The sequence below is a fragment of the Artemia sp. Qi Xiang Cuo genome, chromosome 15, assembly GCF_049724085.1.
Source record: "Artemia sp. Qi Xiang Cuo chromosome 15, ASM4972408v1, whole genome shotgun sequence".
Lineage (NCBI taxonomy): Eukaryota > Metazoa > Arthropoda > Branchiopoda > Anostraca > Artemiidae > Artemia > Artemia sp. Qi Xiang Cuo.
Genome location: NC_142808.1, coordinates 43,232,505 through 43,252,378, shown reverse-complemented (window position 1 = coordinate 43,252,378; position 19,874 = coordinate 43,232,505). Strand labels below are relative to the sequence as shown.

At 35.7% G+C, this 19,874-nt stretch overlaps 1 protein-coding gene across 1 annotated transcript in view; it reads left to right on the top strand.

The window, feature by feature from the left end:
- LOC148943695 (voltage-dependent calcium channel subunit alpha-2/delta-1-like) overlaps positions 1–18,445 on the top strand; it is a 193,288-nt gene extending 174,843 nt beyond the window's left edge. The window contains exons 18-22 of the mRNA XM_089101204.1: positions 1,060–1,253; positions 3,322–3,518; positions 8,871–9,082; positions 15,537–15,943; positions 18,345–18,445. Of these exons, the coding sequence (XP_088957330.1) occupies positions 1,060–1,253; positions 3,322–3,518; positions 8,871–9,082; positions 15,537–15,943; positions 18,345–18,445 (1,111 nt within the window). The remainder of the gene's footprint in view (positions 1–1,059; positions 1,254–3,321; positions 3,519–8,870; positions 9,083–15,536; positions 15,944–18,344) is intronic.
- Positions 18,446–19,874: the final 1,429 nt, after the last annotated feature.

Sequence of the window (19,874 nt, the reverse complement as noted above, 5' to 3'; positions counted from 1 at the left end):
ATGACGTCATTATCACGATAAAAAGAAATTTTCTCAGAAAATGCTAATTAGTTATAAAAATAGCGTTTGTTCGTAACATCAATGTATAATATCGGTGTTCAAGTAAAAATGCCCACCACAAGAGATGAAGAAATCGAAATACTTAGACAGAAGATATCCTTACTGGAATCTCAAATGCGTCAAGATACAGAGGCAAATCAGGAGAAGCTCGAGATCTCAAGGAAGAAACAAATTGACTTCTTGGACTCAGAACTGTCTTGCAGCATCTGCTTCGAGGTGTTTGTTAAACCAATTAGACTGCCATGTCTACATCCATTCTGTCAAACCTGCATCCTTCAACATCAACAAAACCAAAGGTTTTGCCCCCTGTGCATGGCTAAGTACACGTCAGTTGGCCGTTTAGATAATTTTTTGTCACGCTACATTGAAAATCTTATTGAATTTTCTTATACTCAGAATGAAAAGACTGAAAGAGCTAAACTTTTAGCTGCACGTGAATACTTGGAAAAACAGCTGGAGGATATTAAAAGTGAGAATGAAAGTGATATTGATGAAGAACAAGAATCCTTCTTTAGCCCTTTTTCCGAAGAATCAGATGAGTCTTCTTCATATAGATCTTATTTAGATCTCATCTTCCCTTTTATTAATTTTTTTGCAGATGAATCTTCTTTCGAAGAAACAGATGGAGATCTCATCATCCCCATTTCCTGGCTCTTCGAAGAAGTTGGAGAAAGTGTGACTGAAGACGGTCGAGTTTCTTCTTCTGAAGAAACAGATGAAGATCTCATCATCCCAATTTCCTGGCTCTTTGAAGAAGTTGGAGAAAGTGTCACTGAAGACGATCGAGTTTCTTCTTCTGAAGAAACAGATGAAAATCTCATCATCCTGGCTTTTTGACGAAGATGAGGAAAAAAAAATTCACAAAATTTTAAATAGAGTCTATTTATCATTAATAATTTCTGAAAGAAACTTTGAATTTGAAAAAAAGTATTACAATTTTACAATAATTTATAATATTATAGTTATATTGTATAACAGTTTGTGCTTGTCTCATTATAGGTCTTCGTTTGTATCATCTTCACTAAGTGACATTCACAAAGATGCCATCTACCAGCGAATTAGCAGAGCAGACACAAATGTAATTGCTGGAATTGTATCAAAGCATGATGATGGAAAACTAAAGGTTAAATCGGTTATTGGATCAAGGGTGCTCTTAACTCACGAGCTATCTAATCTAACTCAAATTCTTGCTGGTAAGGTTTAATTAAGTTTTAACTTAAAATACTTAAGCCTATTTACAGTCATTATACGGCTAAGTGCAGTCACCATTATAATTTTGTCTTCCCGACCTCTGAAACACAGACAACTTTAAGCCAACTATAAAAAATGTATATGAAACTGAAATCTTTTTTTGATTGCAGTGTAGATCATGTATTTAATTTACTTTTCCTTAAAAGGTAAGGAAAATTAAATCATTTTATTTCTACTTTAGCCAATGCAGAGCAAAGCTCGGTGTGTCAGCATAGATCACACATAGAATATAAGATAGAATCAGAACTTCAAAGTATTACATTTTCAGATAAATTAATAACGAATCTATGATTTGTAAATTCCCATATCCCGACAAGAAATAATCTTCAAAATACATAAGGAAATACTAGTATGTTTGTATGTAAAAATATACTTGTGCAGTATTTATTCATAGTTTATATTATTAGTGTATACTATTATAGTATTATATTACTTATAACATAATATTTATAGACTATTTATTTAGTATAGTTTTAATGAAAAAAAGCTGTCTTGAACTATGCAGTTATTAGCATTGATGATGTTCATCTTTACGTGTGGGATATACATAACTTCTGGTCATCACATTTATGCAATGATGAGAAAGGGATAAGAGCGGAAGCCCAAGTGCCTTAATATAGGTTTAACCCAAGAGTATAGGCAACTCTTAAGAATGGAAACTGACACTACAATCCAATGTCATCTACCATTTTGTGCTTATTCGCACTTTTTTTCAGATTCACCAACATTCACTATGATCATTTTTAGCAGCTGAACTAAGCTGAAAAATACTACTACTACTAACAACTCACTACAGCTAGTACCAAACCACCCGAGATCAACACAGCTGAACACACTCCTCCTCTATTCAGATTCTTTCTTACGATCTCTTCCATCCTCATTTAAGGGAAGACCTGCTTCTCGTGCGGCCATAGATGGACGACCGAAAAGGACTATCTTAAGCAATATGCCATACTTCCGTGGTAAGATATGTCATAATATCTCACCCTTTCTCTCGTTATTGCCTCAGAAAATGTGATAGAATTATATTTTTCCTAGAGCTTACTTTTTGAAATACTGCCACTCGAATGGGTACCCAAAGCTATCCGTAGGCAATTCTTCTGGAAAAAAATTAACCTTCCATCGTTTTTTTTTTCCGAAGCGCCCAGGCTTAAGAACCATACTTAACCAGTAGCATCCCTCTATTCTCATATATTCTAATCTTGGCTCGCAGACTTATCTTCCTTTTCGGTTCTTGTGTGATATGCACCCTACCTAATGCTCTTCTAATATTTTTCTCTGACGCTCAATCCTAATGAAATATACCAAAGTAAGATAAAAATATAATACTTTTGAAACAACTTTGGGCTATATATTTGCACATTAGGGAGGGGGGGGGTAAAGTGTAGAAGGTCTGCATGCAAAATGTTTTAGGTACAATTATTCTGCATACTATGTAGTAAGAATTGTTTTCTAACTTAACACTGTCTAAATACTTTGCCCCCTCTCCCTAATATGCAAATATATAGCCCAAATCATATATTTTCCATCTATTCTGTTACTTCTCTTCGTTTTATCTTCTCTTCGTTTAAGAAACTAACGAAAAAAACCGGTTCTATAATGCGTCAGTGAATTGAAAACAAGCGGTAGGGTGTATATCATACAAGTACCTCCTTTTCTTCAGAGCTTTTGTCAACTGCAAAAAAAACACCCTGGGCTATTCAACATCTATTATCTACACCGCATTCAACATCTTTACCAATAATACTAACCAGGTACGTGAAACTATTCACTTAATCAATCTTCTGGTTATACTTTCCTGCCCCCCCCCCAAACTTTCAAAACCTCCATAAAATTATACATTTTTCTAGCATTTTCATCTAGGACACTGAAATCATCTGCATGATTTAGTTGTAGGAGATTTTTACTTTCCTACGTGATTCCATACTCTCTCATACGACAAAAAATTACCTGAATAAAATAAATATGAAACAAACGCTAAAAGAGAAAAATTGTGATCCTTACTTTCAGCGGTTGGTGTTGAGCTCCCTCCTTATATTTTTCGAAGAATTATGTTTGATGAGACTATACAAAATGAAAAAAGTCTTTGCAATAACAAGGAAGAAGTCAACTGCTTTTTATTGGATGAGGCGGCACAGGTAGTGGCTTCCAATCGAGAAGATATTTCTCTTGGTTCTTTTCTTGGATCAGAAGAGGCTGACCCTCAGGTAAAGTAGGGTTTTAATTCACCCTTGCCAAACAAATATTTTTGACTTTTTTTTATTTATTTTTTTTTTGGCAGGAGCCTAAAGAATAAAAAGTACAATGAATACTGGCAAATGAATTCTGAAAAGGGACTTTTGTTCGCTTCATGTTTGGTGCATTTCAATATATTAGAGTGATAGCTTCCTTACGTAAAAAAAACACCTACAATTAACTAAAAGGGACCGCGTTTTTCATTAACAGGCACCACCTTTGTTCTTTCCTTTTATTAACAGGGGCGTAATTTGATATTGGAAGGGGGCAGCTTCCAGTCCAGACCCCAGTTTGCCCTCCCCCCTAGTTGTCAAAACTAAGAAAAGCCCGCATAATTCAAGCATCCAGAGAAACAGGTCAATTTTTTTCGGTATATCTTTGCCTTTATGGTACTATGTGGCTCATTTTTCATTTCTCACTGTCATTTTCACTTGATTTGGGAGAAATGGATCCAACTTTGCCCCCTCCTTCCAGGGTATTGACGAAATTATGTCGCAGTTTATTCATCTTTTGTTTTGTTGCAGTGTGGTCGTTTGTCGTGGTAAATTTTTTTGGGAGGAGTTTTCTGCGGTGAAGATTTTTCATGAAGAGAATTTTATATGGGCAGAAGATTTTCCAGGGGAAATTTCACACGGGGTTTGCAGGAAAGGGGATATCCTGGTTGCAGCCTATACACGGAAGTAAAAGCTGCGACAGCCCATGAAATGTTGTATATTTATTGTTTTATCTCTTCGTGCAACTAGATTAAATTCGATGCAGCCTAATTCTTGCAAGGTTATATAGTCAAGTTAAATGGGGGGGGGGGGGGGGTGGATATATGAGCTCTTTACTTAGTTAGGTCTCCTGCCGGTTGCTACTTGGTGTAGAGAGTGACGTCTGCCTCCTCCATCCACTTTTGTCCATAGCAAGGGTTTGTGCTTCATTCGGTCGGATATTTGCCATCGCTAGGAACTCGGATACGCTGTCGGACCATCGCTTCCTTGGTCGGCCGTGAGGTGGCTTTCAACCAGCTTCAACAGGGTCTGTCGGTCTTTCTGACGTGTCAGCATGCCCGTTGACGCGCGATGGTCAAAATCTTAAAAGGAAGTCTGGATCCGAGGCTATTTTTTACTTTTCGTAAGAATTTATTTCAGGTAGAGGGTTACTAGCCCAAACGACCCTAGGCCTGGAATCTGAATAGAACTAGGTTAAACCTAGAAGCTAAGATTCCTGGGGTGGGCTCCACCCGCCAAGAGGGGTTGCGGACACCCTGATTAGAGTGTTTAGTTAGAGGTTACCCCATATCCAGAGTCACGTGGCCAGCAGACAGAGTCTGCATCATCCTGGACGAACTCTATCACCTCCAAATATGTCATTTGTCTTTCGTTTAAGTCTTTCAATTTCTATTAGTGAGTGTTATAAAAGCGCATTTTGAAAAAAAATAACTTAAAAATTATCTTGAGTATACAGAAGATAAGGGAAAAGGACCGTAACTAAAAACAAAGTGTGTTAAGCTCAAGAAGTTAAGCTATAGACACAAGTTTAGTAAAAATTTCGCATATAGCCTTTTGAATTACATCTGTGTACATACACCTGATATAATTTGTATTTACATAGTTAATTACATTCACAGTCTCCAGATCTATATAGACTTCAATATCTCAAGCTATTTTACTACTTTTAACCCCCCCCCTCCTCCCACCGAAAATAATTACTCTGTTTAGAAGTAATGTTAAAGGGGCAAAAAATATATAAAGTAATCCTAAGGCACAGGGTTTTTGTCTATTTTCTAGACCGAAAGACATTGTTTGAAATTTGGGTTGTTCAAACAGAAATTCCATCTTTGTGACGTGAAAATTTTTTTATTATAGTAAATATAGCTTCAAGGCCGTAGCTAGGATTTTGTTTGGAGAAGGGCGGGTACAAAAGAACTTTAAAAAGTATTAAAAAAATTTTATATTCATTTTTGTTACATTTTTACGAGTCAGAAAAAATTCAGGAGAGGGAGTCAATCTCCAAATCCTTCTTCCTAGATTCAGCCTTGTATAGCTCACAAATATTGGGTAAAAATAAACTTCACAACAGTTTAATTTATTATTTAACTTCATTTGACTCACATGAAAGAAATTTTAGCAAATATTATTCTTAAAATTCAGCTCTTCATGCTTAAAATGCAGCATTTCAGGCAAAAATTCAGGCTGAAAATTTTAGGCTTCAAACCTAGCTTCAGAACTTTTCCGCTATTAGGTCCTTGTACGGAATAACTCAATGCAATAAAAATATAAATAATAACTTTTATTGTCTATAAATTTTAAGCAATAACTATTAATATTTTTTATCTCTCACAAGTCTTATAAAACATTTTCACTTTGTCACACATTAAACTAAGGAAGAAAGAGAATGGGAAACTTATTAGAATGGAAATTGGCACTGCCAACTGGTGAAAAATTCATTAGATTTTGGTTATTTATGGGTTGATTTATTGATTTTTTTTTAATAATTTAGCGATTTATGTGCTGATTTAGTGATTTTTTGCTTACGCAACATAAAAATCACTAGAAATAGTGATAAATCACTAGGGGATGGCAACCCTTATTGGCACTAAGAATAATTCCCTTCCCCATCCCCCACCCCCATCCCCCTCCCAAAAAAAATAACAGCACCATCTAGAATTGGGTTATTTGTTCCTTTTTTAGCCTGCCCTAAACTTTTATGTACATGTCTTTCAGGTACTATGAAATGCAGGGGAACAGTGATGTAATTTCGCCAAAATCCAGGGCGGGGGTGGTACAAATTTTGAGCCAATTTTCCCGAGTCAAGTGAAAATGACAGTAAAAAATGAAAAAATGAGTCATATAATAAAAGTATACTAAAAAAATCATCTGTTTCTGTGATTGGTTGAATTATGTAGACCTATCTTAGCTTTGACAAGATTTTTGAAGGCACTAAATTTCAGCTGGGGGACGGCATACTGCGTCTGACGGGCACTTGCCTCCCCTCCGCCACTTCCCCAGAAAATTTCGCCCCTGCTGGGGAGGGTAAAGAAGGCATAATTTTTCACCAGTAGACCTATCAGTAGACAAAGGTCAACCAGCCTACTTAATATCCAAAGATTTTCTCAAGCTTACCTAGGCTTTGATTCAAAATAATTCTAGAAAAAAAAAATAATCATCACTTACAGAGAAATTTCCACTTGAATCCTATGGAACTGCAAAATGATTAGATCATTTTCTTCGTTTTCTTTAATATTTTTCACTTAATAATTAAAGGCACCAGACCCAACTCTGTCCAGGGCGATGGTAATTATGTATTATTCCATGTTATATACCTTCCCATGTTGGGTAACAGAAGTTCCTATTTTTGTAAGTTATCTTTGCTGATGGTTTTTGCTAAGGAAACTTGTTAGGCTACGTAGCAAATTGAAGGCTAGCTCTTCTTGAAAACAAACAGTAGGCATAATAACAATGAGTAACGGACCTTACATTTGAAATATGTTTTGATAGACACAAACCCTAACCTTGTATTAGCTGTGCTGAAATGGGCTGGGGAAAATGAGTTTCTTCTACAGATCTTCGGAGTTTTTTCTGCAGATCAATGTATTTGCAAAATTTCACCCAAAATCACGGGAAGAGGTTGAAGTGGTTTGCCTCAAAATAACTAGTAAGTATATGCCAAGCAATGGTAGGGTTTTTTACCTTTTAAATATGCTTTTCTCTGTAGATCTGGTCCTTGATCTGGATTCAGTTGAGTGGAACGGGAGTGGTAGGATTAAAGACCTCATTGATTTACCGATATGTATCATTAATCCAGCTTTCGCAAAATTTCAGCTCAATTCTATTAGGGGAAGTGAATGAAGTGGGATGCCAAGTCATTGAGTATAAATCAACCCATTAAGTATAGGCCAAATAGTATTAAAAATGCGTATTCTATTTTAAACATGGTTTATTTTTACGATAAGAACTGATCTGTACAATGACGTAGAACTGACCCTTGGCATACAGTTAGGTGTGTGGGATGGTAAGGGGGGCTTGTTGAAATCAACACGGGTCTAATATTATATTTGATTGTTGGAACTCATGGCTCAGTCAGTTTTGGGCCCGTCAGACCCCAGGAAGAGGGTGAAGGGGTATGATTGGCTTTTTCAAAACAATCAGTAAATATATGTCTAGTGGCAATTGAAAAGGGGTATTAAAGTTTTAATATGTTTTTTTTTGTGTAGAAAGTGCGAGCAAAATGAATTAGCTTTTTGAGGTTTTGAAAATTAATGTTAAGAAGAACAAGTTGCTAAGGCGAATGAAGATGAAAAGGTGACGTTGGGTAACGAAATATGTTTCTGAAGTATGGGCGCTACGAAAAAAGGAGCATGATTTGCTAAATGTTTTCCAGAGATATTTCTTATAAAAATTTTGGGTATACGACCCCACTGACTGGTCGTATTTCAAACTGTTTGCTATACAAAAAGTTTGGTTCAATCCCGCTTTTCAGGGCTATAATGAGAGAAAGGTTGAGATGGCTAGGGCACGTTCTGCGGATGAAAGTTGAGAGATTGTCAAAGATTGTCCTTTTCGGCCAACCATGTAGGGCTAATGGAAAGCATGTCGTCCGTGGTTAGGTGGGAGAGGATGTCGTGACGAAAAATTTAACAGAAATCGGAACTTCCTGGGTGGGTGTTAAGAGGGAAGCTTTGAATAGATTAGGATGAAGGAGGAGTGTGAGTAGCTGTATTGGCCTCAGGTGGCTTAGTGCTGCGGTGAGTTTTTAGCAGTAGTAGCTGTAGAAGTAGATTCGTCAATGTGTAAAATTCTATAAGTTTAATGTTACCTATCTTTTGGAACAAGCCTGAGAATATTCCTCGACCCTGGGGTAAATTTGGTAAAGGGTGGAAACACCCCAAAAGTCAAGCGGTCTTAATCTAAAACTTGTTTTGTTTATTTAATTTCACGAAGAATAGCATTTGGAGGAGTATTAAAGAAATTTAAGAAAACTTGAAGGAAAGCTATCTAAATTTTAGAACATTAAAACTTGGATTAATGGCGCTTCAATTGCGAGCAGTTCCCCACAGAAAATGCCTTGTTTCGTCATTTTCAGTGAAAAAAGTTCTTCTCCTAAATTTTGAAAAATGTATTCTCCTGAATCATCAGAAAAAAATTGGAAAGAAAAAACTTTGCCTCCCCCCAACATTTTTATGAGTCGTTCCCCTGTATTGCCACACTTTTACTTGTGATTATTTGTGTTTTTATTATTCTTCGTTTTCATTTTCTGTTTGCTTTAGGCTTACTTATACGTTTAATTTTATTTTCTTTCTCGTGACTAAATTTCTAAATTTTTATGTCTTTTTGTAATAGCTAATGGCTGCTTTGGCATCAGGAGTAACCAATGTATATGATCAAGTAGTTCAACATCGGCCTTTAGCATCTTGTAAAAAGTGGGTCAACTCAAACCAGTGCTCGTCTGCTGGCATTCTGCCAACGTTAAGTGTGGTCCACAGTTCAGTGGCAAGAGTTGTTGTGTCCTTGGTGGTGAATACTTTTGTATTTATTCAGCATTGCTTAACTAGGTAATTTTGAACGTCATTTTTAAATAGGAATATTCGTAATTACAATAAGCCTGTTTTTTTACTCATCAAAGTGCTAATACCTTGCATATAAAATCTTACTTCTTTTTGCTCACATTACTGTTTTTTGTTTCGTCAAAGTTCTAAGGTCTTGTATGTCACTACCAGATTATTTTTTCTATATAAAGAGAGCTTTCTTACTGAAGAGAGAACTTTGACTGCAATCTTATTGCAGTCCTTAAACCATTGATCAGTGAAAAACGAAGAAGGGTGTTTGCAAAAAAAGTGTAAGAATTCAGTTTGCTGAATTTAGAATTTAAATCCATCATCTGACTTTTAGTCATACACCTATAATTGCTTTTAATCAGCAATCGATGGGTAATTGAATCGAATTGATAAATCTTAACTTACATGCGAATATTTTTGAAAAAAGTTTTGAAAAAAGTTACAAATTTTATCAACTCAAAATCCTTAGGGCGTTGCAACGTGAATTCTTGTATACTGCTTGGAAGAAAATCTTTTTTTAATTTTCTTTATTTAAATAACTAGGTATTATATAAGGTCGGTATTTTAGTTATCAATTTAAAAAAAGTGTCTATCCGTTATAAATTTTTATAAGCGCATATATAGAAATATTTTTTGGATCTGAAAAACAATTTTGCATTCTAAAAACAATTTTTGCAACTCTGAAACAGATATGAACCAGTATATCCTCACAGGAAAATTTATTTCGTGCAATGCCAAGTCCTATTTCCAAAAATCAAATTTGGCTTTTGCTCGTATCAACCTTACTGCCAAGGGTAGGCTCACATAGGAGTCCAATTTTGGCTCGCGAGGTTAACTTTACGATCACCCCACTTTCAATATTCACTTTTCTGGTTGCAAAACTTTTATCAAACAGTTCATGGTAACGAACTGTAAGTAAGGAGCGACCCGGCTCAATGGTAACCGAAACTCTAAAAAACGGAATCTTGATACCAGTAGATACATCAAAAGAATCAGATTTTAATTCAGATGTCAAATATATATTTTTCATCAAGTTTAATCTTACCCATCAAAAGTTACACGCCTGAGAAAATTTGGCTGATTTTCGAAAAAAGGGGGAAAGACCCCCTAAAAGTTATAGAGCCTTAATGAAAATCACACCATCATATTCAGAGTATCAGAGAACCCTACTGTGGATGTTTCAAGCTCCTATATTCAAAAATGTGGAATTTTGCATTTTTTGCCAGAAGAAAGACCACGAATGTGTGTTTATTTTTTTTTTTTCCATGGGTGATTGTAATGGCCTTGTGGTTGCAGAATATTGTGGATGGACTCATTGGAGTAATAACTAAAATTTTTAGTGCACTTTTTAAGTGAACAAAAAATGAAGTGCAACTAGGCCTCCTCCCCCACTCCTTTTTTTCCCAAATCCACCTAATAAAAGTTTTGAGAAAACCATTTTGTTAAACATTGTCGAAAATATTGTAACTACGTCTTTTAGGATGACTTAATCCCTCAAAGCCTCCAGGGGGAGGGCTGAAAGTTATGAACTTTACCCAATGTTAACATATAGTATTGGTTATTGGGAAGTATACAGACGTTTTCAGGGGGAATTTTTTATGGTAGGGGGGGTGGGGTGGGTGGGGGGGTATATGGAAGGATCTTTTCATGAAGGAAGTTTTCATGGGAGAAGGGATATTGCTATGAAGGGGGCGCCGGATTTCCCATCATTATTTAAAAACAAAATCAGAAATTAAATATAAAAAAACAAGTTTTTCAACTGAAAGTAAGGAGCAACATCAAAATTTAAAACAAACAAAAATATTAGCTATATGATTGGGTTCACCTTCTAGTCAATGCCTCGCTCTTTAAGCCAAAGATTTTTTAGTATTTTCATAAGAGTTATTTATTCTAATTAACGGCCTTTGTGATGAAGGGGTCATGTTTAAAGAATTGGAACAAAATTCGAACTTTAGCTTAAAGAGCAAGGTATTGACTAAGGGACAAACCCCCTAATATACATATTAAAAATATATAAATATAGAAGTTCGTTACGTAAGTTAATTCGTAAGTTAGAATATTTATTACTAATAAAAACGTTCGTAAATAAAACTCAACAAGCTTCGAAAAAGCCATTTAACCAAATAAAAGTAAAATTAATCCGCCAATTTCATTTTAATTATTCATGCACGGTGAGCCAAAATCAAAACCTGCATTAATTCAAAAACGTTCACAAATGAAATAAAAAAAACAAGTTTTTTTAAATTTTAAAGTAAGGAACGACGTTAAAACTTAAAACGAACAGAAATTATTCCGTATATGAAAGAGGCTGTCCCCTCCTCAACGCCTCGCTCTTTACGCTAAAGTTTTGACTTTCTCACAACTTAATTTTTTTTAAACAATAAAATTTTGTTTTAATTGCAAATTTTTTTAATTAACTTTAACGAAAATCACACCATCAGATTGAGCTTATCAAAGAACATTATTAAAGAAGCTTCAAACTCCTATCTGCAAAAATGTGGAATTTTGAATTTTTAATTAACTTTAACGAAAATTACACCATCACATTCAGCTTATCAGAGAACCCTATTAAAGAAGTTTTACGCTCCTATCTGCAAAAAGGTGGAAATTTGCATTTTTTGCTTGAAGAAAGATCACGATGCGTTTTTTTTCAGGGGTGATCGTTTCGACCCAGTGGTCATAAAATATTGTGCGAGGGCTCATTCAAACGGAACTTAAAAGTTCTAGTGCCCTTTTTAAGTGACCAAAAAATGGGAGGGCAGGTAGATCCACTTCCACGCTCATTTTTTTTTTTTTTACCAAAGTCACTTGATTGAAATTTTGAGATAGCCATTTGGTTCAGCCTACTCGAAAAATGTAAAAACTATGTCTCTAAGGATGACTTAGCCCCCCACAGTCCCAAGTGGAAGGGCTGCAAGTTTCGAACTTTGCCCATTGTTTACATATAATATAGGCTATTGCGAAGTATACAGATATTTTCCGGGGGGATTTTTTCTGGTAGGGGGCGGGGCTGGGGTTGGGGTTTACGTGGGAGGATCTTTCCATAGAGGAATTTTTCATGGGGAAGGGAATTTTTCATGAAGGGGGTGCCGGATTTCCCAGCATTATTTAAAAAACGATCAGAAATTAAATATAAAAAAAATTGTTTCATCAACTGAAAGTAAGGAAGAACATGAAAAGCTTTACTAACAGAAATTATTACATATTTTAGGGGGTTTGCCCTGTCGTCAATACCTCGCTCTTTACGCTAAAGTTTTTCTTAGTACTTTCAAAAGAGCTTTTATTCTAATTAAACGGCCTTTGTGATTTCAAACAGTTCGTGGTAACGGACTGTAAGTAAGGAGCGACCCGGCTCAATGGTAACTGAAACTCTAAAAAACGGAATTTTCATCAAGTTTAATCTTACCCATCAAAAGTTACGGGCCTGAGATAATTTGGCTGATTTTGGAAAAAAGGGGGAAAGACCCCCCAAAAGTTAAAGAACCTTAATGAAAATCACACCATCATATTCAACGTATCAGGCAACCCTACTGTAGAGGTTTCAAGCTCCTATCTACAAAAATGTGGAATTTTCCATTTTTTGCCAGAAGATCACGGATGCGTGTTTATTTTTTTTATTTTTATTTTTGCGCTGGAGGAGGGGGTTACTTGGGAGAATCTTTCCGTGGATGATGTTTCTTTGGGGTAATGGACATGTCTATGAAGGGGGCGCCGGATTTCCAAGCATTATTTAAAAAACGATAAGAAATTAAAAAAAAAAACAAGTTTTTTCAACTGAAAGAAAGAAGCAACATTAGAACTTAAAACGAATAGAAATTGTTACGTATATGAGGCCCCAAGTCAATACTTCGTTCTTTACGCTACAGTTTTTTTTTAGTGCTTTCAAAAGAGCTATCTATTCTAATTAAACGGCCTTTGTAATTCAGGGGTTTGGGAATTAATTTTTTTTTAATTTTTAACGTAAACAGCGTAGTATTGACTAAGGGGAGAACCCCGTCATATACGTAATAAAATAAAATCAAGCGATACGGCTCAATAGTAATCGAAACTTTTAAAAACGGAATTTTGATGTCAATAAATGTGTCAAAAGAATGGGCTTATAATACTGATTCTAAATATATAAATTTTATTAAGTTTAGTATCAAAAGCTACGAGCCTGAGAAAATTTCCTTGATTTTTAAAGAGGGGGGAAACATCCCCTACAAGTGAAAGAATTTTAATGAAAATCACACCGTCAGATTCAGCGTATCCGAAAACCCTATTACGAGGTTTCAAGCTCATATCTGCAAAAATATACAACTTTGTATTTTTTGCCAGAAGAAAAATATACGAATATAGAAGTTCGTTACGTAAGTTAATTTGTAAATTACGTCAGAACCAAATTTAGAGACAGCCATTTAGCAAAAGAAAAGTAAAAATTTTATGCAAATTTTGTTTACTTATTCAATGGCGGTGAGCCAAAATAAAAACTGCATTAACTAAAAAACGATCAGAAATTAAATAAAAAAACAAGTTTTTAAACTGAAAGTAAGGAACGACATTAAAACTTAAAACGAACAGAAATTATTCCGTATATAAAAGGGGCTGTCCCCTCCTCAACGCATCGCTCTTTACGCTAAAGTTTGACTCTGTTTCGCAACTTTATTTTTTAAAATAATAAAAAACTTTAGCGTAAAGAGCGAAGCGTTGAGGAGGGGACAGCCCCTTTCATATGCGGAATAATTTCTGTTCATTTTAAGTTTTAATGTCGCTCCTTACTTTCAGTTTAAAAAACTTGTTTTTTTATTTAATTTAAAATATAAGATCGGTACCTGCGCAACGCAGGCTATTGATCAGAATAGGAAAAAGTTTTTAAGTTTTTAAGTTTTTAATTTAAACCATCTTTCTTTTTAGGTAAATTATTTTTTTAGAAATGTTTTATAGAATTCCGCGTTCAATAAGACAAGCCAGTCAGATTTCACATATCAACGTCGCTTGGTTGTTTTTCCTGTACAAAATTTGCCGTTTTCCTTCAAAAGTTAGGAAAGAATATTCGATGTACCAAGGGCATGAAAATGAAACTATTTGGCCCCCCGGACCCATCTTTGGTCTATTCTTACCTGAACATTACAATTTCCTTTAATGTTTTTTTTTTGGGTGTTTCGTGTTTAAGAATTTTTTCGAGCAGCATCACAGTTGAACTGTGTCACGTAGAACTGTGAAAAATAAAATGAGCTTTATTTGACAATTCTTTTCGTCGGTAAAAGTTCAAACAATAACAACAAGTTGATTCCAAAAGACATTTACACCATCAAAGGAAAGCTAGACCTTAAATTGTCTCGTTTAACAGAGTTTTATTTGATAATTTCCCTTCCACGTTTATTTCAGGTCAGGTTACTATAAAAAATTGCAAAATTATTGATGGGGCATTCTCCATTAAAAATTGAATTACCGATTTATTGAATAGGCATATTGAATACAAATATAAATGGGCATATGCAATTGAATTGCAAATGAATGTAAAATGTACAGATACACAATTGAATGCACACATGATTTAAGAAGTTTCCAATTAACAAATTAAAAGAGTCAGGTTTCATTTTCATTAAAGAATTATTCAGGTTTCATTAAAGATATTCTTTAAAGAAATTTTCCTCCAAGAGGGATATCTAGAATCCCTTCTTTTCAGAAACAGTTTCTAGAGGTTCTTTAAAATGTGGGCTACGATGGACTCTGATGAAACCGTAAGAGATGTGTAGTTTTTGATACAAAATTCTCTATTAATTTGTTTTTTTAATATATAAATTGGGCCTGAGTTTTCTTAGGTGTTTTGGGAGTTCTACAAAATTACACAAAAATACTTTTGAAAAAGCACGAAAAATATATTTCTTATATAGAAGATTTAAGAAAATGTAAGAAAATGGCGAGAATATTGAAATTTCAGGGGAGTGGGGATAGGCCACAAACATTCCACTCTTACTATTAGTAGGGTAGGTGGGTACTTTTGGAATTTATGTTTTTTCTATACCCAAAGTGCTTTTCAACGTTTTTACTGTCTCGACCCCCCCCCAAAAAAAAAAAGAAAAAAAGAAAGAAGTTAGCTTGGTGACTTCAAGACACATCAGTGTAAAATGACGGACTGATAAAGGGACTGATTTCTTCTTCTTTTTTTTTCTTATTTTGAGCCTGTTTGTACATCTGCGTGATATTGATTGACTTATATTAGTTGGAAAATAATTATAGATGTCGCATCATTACTAATTTATTTTTTGCGACTGCAGTCAGTCATCAATAAGGTTGTGAACCTCACTAAGACTTACGTTCCCTCCCCTCTGGCGTAGAAAGACCAGGGACTGCTAATCAACGAAGAAGGGTTAACATTCCTTTCTAATCCTTTAAAGTGCAGAATTGTTTTTTTTTAAATTGCGTCGAGTTTTAATTGTTTTATTAAAGCTGCTTTATTTATTTCTAGTGTATTCATTGTGGTATTTCCGTTAGTTGGGATCAGAGAAGTAGATGGAGGAAATGCTTTGACAGATATCGGATTGGACTTCCTTCGGCCTCCAAAGATAACTACCCGTTTGTGTTCAACTCGATCAGCTTCATATAGGCTCATTCTTAATTCGGAGTCTGAGACCGTGCATGCAAGCCTAGCTTGTCCTGGGACTTCATTAGAAACAGTAGAAATATTAAATGATACAAATATTACAAAACGGTCATTCCAGAGAAATGGAAATATTATAAACGCTGAAAAGGGAGAATGCAGGAGGGAAATATTGGCCAAGCGATTACCTGAGCTGAATTTGCTTTTAGTTGTGACTCAGGCAGCCTGTCCTTGTAGCAGTACGCATGAACCGTTGCTGCACGAACCCATAGAAGGTAAGACAGTAGTTTCAAACTTAAAAAAGTTATGCTAGAGGTGAGAATTTGGCAATTTGGAGGATTTTAGAGTCGTTTTTGTGTTCCAAAAAATAATGAATGAATCAATCTATGGAAGACTAGAATAGGGGGACTTCGAATATAACCATAATCTGTTAGATCATCATGATATATATGAAAATACAAGTCAATTCAATTATAAATGACATTAACAACATAGAAACGCAGACAGTCACTTGGCTAAATAATTATTCTGAGCAAATATTTAAAATTGGCAGCAAGTTTGGCCATTTCTATATCAACACAATCAAGAGATATATATATCGCGCAGATAAATTTTTAACTAACAGAAATATTTAAACTATCGCTTCTCAACCGTTTATGTGGCACGACCGCCAAAATGGGAAAAGCGCAACCCATGGTTCTCTTATTACAACTGATAATTTGATCATAATTTCCTGTTTCACCAATAGCAACTATTTATCTAACTCAATTTCGACTACTGTATGCATCTTTGTTTTTGTATTTTTGTTTTGTTTGTATAAGTATGTTTATTGAAATTCTTTAATTAAACCTATTAATTGAAAAATAATGAAAAAATAAAGAAATGAATGAAGTCCGAAACTACTTTGGTTCTATTTTTGTCGATTATTGTCTTCAGCTTAAAATTTGCAGAAGTTTTATTCATATTCCTCAAAAATTTAAAGCAGCACTTAACTCCTTTTATTTAGTTTTACCTATTTATGGGCAGATGATTTTGAACCAGTTTTGGAACTGGAAACCTGAACTAAATTTGCTTTCAGTTGTTGCTCAGGCAGAGTGACCCTGCAATAACCTGGGATCATTACTGCATGCCGCAGTTGAAGTTAAGATAGTTGCTTCGAACTTAAACAAGGTATAGTGAAGGTGAAGAATTGTTTTTTTTTTCTTAACCTTGACTTTCTTGGAATTGTACCGAACAACTCAACTAAGAATGAGCAAACGGAATCTATATTTGAACTATTCCAGCTTTTTTTTAAGCCTATAAAAGAAATTCTAGTCCTATTTCACTGAGTTATAAACCAACAATAGTCTCACTTTTACATCCTTTTTTACGTATTAGTGTATTGACTGTTTTGATCAGTTACCTTTTGTTGTGTTGAAAAAAATTAATTTAATTTCTTTCCTTTTATAGTTTTACCGTGCTTAGCTTAAAACAAAGCCGGGCTTTCGGTACCCGGGTTGGTAGTCATTTATGTCCATAGCACATTATAGTCACACTTGTCGATAAAATCCGAATTAAGCTCGACTACAGCGCCCGTTGTGTGCGCCGTTTGTATTTTCTCGAGTTGAGCATTGTTCAACTTTCAAACATAAAATTTTTGATTAACCAATCAGAATAGAGATTTAAAGCCGATTAGGATTCAGGTAAAGTATATGGTAAAGTAGGTGACGTACTTAATCAGGTGAAGTATAAGACATCATGTTTTTGTATGAAAATCCGCTCAAGGGATAAACCATTTATAAAACTTCAAGGGGTTAACAATTTCAATTTTAATGTGCACATTGAAAGAAAGAATTTAAATTGAAATTTTGAGGCAATTTGTAGACTTGACAACCGTGGTTATCTTTGTCATGAGGGGCTTGCAAGTTTTCCTAGTAGATGCACTTATTATTAGTTACTGATACGAATTTACGCTAACAAAAATAACTTGTCTACATTTCTTTTGTTTCTCATCAAGGATAAGGAAGTTTGTCTCCATGTGGTTGCACATCAGTTACAAATAAAAGCGCATCACAGTGGCGTGATCTCGCAACTACTGCAGTACAGAGCAGCTGCAGCAATTTGAATCTGAAAAGTTAAGGATAGATATATTGTAGCCTACTAATTTGTCTCTATGTGATAATATTTTAAGTTTTAATCCGTAGCGATGCCAACGATTAAAAAGGTTTTTGGCTTCAAAACCAATATATATTGCTTTCAGTCTCTCATTTTACCATAGTCACCTTCGGAAATGAGAGGTTGGCATCTTTTGCTATTATTGGCTTCCGATGCTTTTCCAAAAAATTTGGTTTCATGTCTGCTACGGGGAGGAACATGAAAGTAAGAATTGATTGTTAGAGGACGGTAATCTTCAAGGACGAGGCGTCTGAAACTTGTAAAAATTAGCTTATCTTTTTTTGGGGTGTCCCGAATGGATTTAGCCTCGGTGGGGGAAGTTTGGGAGGGACTATTGTACCCCCCTCCAGTGGAAACTGATGAGTTGTATGAGCTAATGCCCTATACATTCTGTTTACAGGCACCCAATACTAAAGAAACAAAACCAAAACAAGGAGTTGATAATTGTGCTAAGATGATTGGAGTTGTGTAAGATAATTGTGCTAATTTGTCTGCATTTTTTTTGTTTCTTGTTTTTTTAAGAGCTCATTATAAACCGGGGAGGTTGCCCTCTTCACTTAGAAGGCCGCCTCCAAAGCCCACTTTACATGATATATTTGGAGACACTATCATGTCATCCATAATCTTATTGATTCCTTGGTGAGAGCAAAACTAGCAATTGGTATCCCTGTTATTAAATACATTTGATATCGAAATTAGCAGGCAGTTGCCCCGGCTTTGGACCCAAAGAGCCCCGACTAGGCTACAAAAGTATGAACTTTAAATTTGCCAAAATGGGTATCTAAATTCAAACAACGAGTTCATATGAAGATTTAGCAACGATGTTTCTTTACTTCCAATAACAAATTAGTAAGAATTCGATTGACCATTCTGGCATCCCATTTGCGGTTTAAACCCAAACTGAGATGACATAAGTACAATGGGGGGTACCAGCCCCACGAGAACAATACCCCTTCGAATCCCGATCCGGACACTTTTTTTAAAAACTCCCACGAGAACCACGTGGTTAATGGTCCTAATATGGGCATAGCCTCCCTAGGGAGAAAGATTGCGTAATCAGTCAATGACCTCTTTTTCCAAGGTCGATTTATTTGATGTTTCTATGTGTAATAACTCCGGAACGAAGGTTGCACATGCGCATTGAATTCTAACGGGAACAATGTTATTGATCTAGGACTCGAAGGGGAAGTGAATTTCCGAGAACTTGATTGCGTAATCGATCGTGTGTCAACAACAACAACATCGACCTTGACATTCGCTGAGAGCGTGCACTTACAACAACAACAACATCGACCTTGGAACACCTGTGCTGTCGACCTCAATTCACCTATCGTGAATCAATAATTCCCCTTAGAAACAACAAATTAAGTCCCCTTTCTTGACAGTTCAATCAACCAATGACATCATCTATCAGACTTTAAAAATTTACGCATAGAAACGATTCTCCAGGAATAGATCCAAGTCATTAATGTCATTGCCTCGGAAACAACTCTTTTGGTCGAACTCCAAAGGATATTAATAGCCAAAGGCCATGGAAACAATTCTCCAAGAAACATCTTAGAGATGAATTATTTTATCACGGGAATCAGGTTTCTTATTAATTTGAAATGCATTAGCGCAGAGATGCCAAAAACCAGAGGAACACGCAGAAATTACGTTTAGGGATTATTTGGGCGAAACTGTTTTAGACAGGTTATGGAACTATTTCGGCGAAACAGTTAGAGACATTTTAAAAGATGATTTTGAAGAGATTTTAGAAGAGAATTTAATGGTGAAACTCTGTGGTCGTTATAATACACAAGTTTCATTTGAACAGTGTTGTGAGGTCCTCTAACCCAACCCCAAAGGGTTCCAATCCTCCTACCCCAACCCCGCAGGCAGCCCCCGGGCCGCCCAGGGCCCCCGGACCCCCAAAGGGCACCCCTGACCCCAGAGGCCCTCCCCCGGTCCTCAAAGGTCCCCCGGGCCCGAGAAGCGCCGCGGGCCAGGAATGCGCCGCATGGGGATGCGCCGCAGGGGGATGCGCAAGAGGGCTTTCTCTATAGTGTAAAA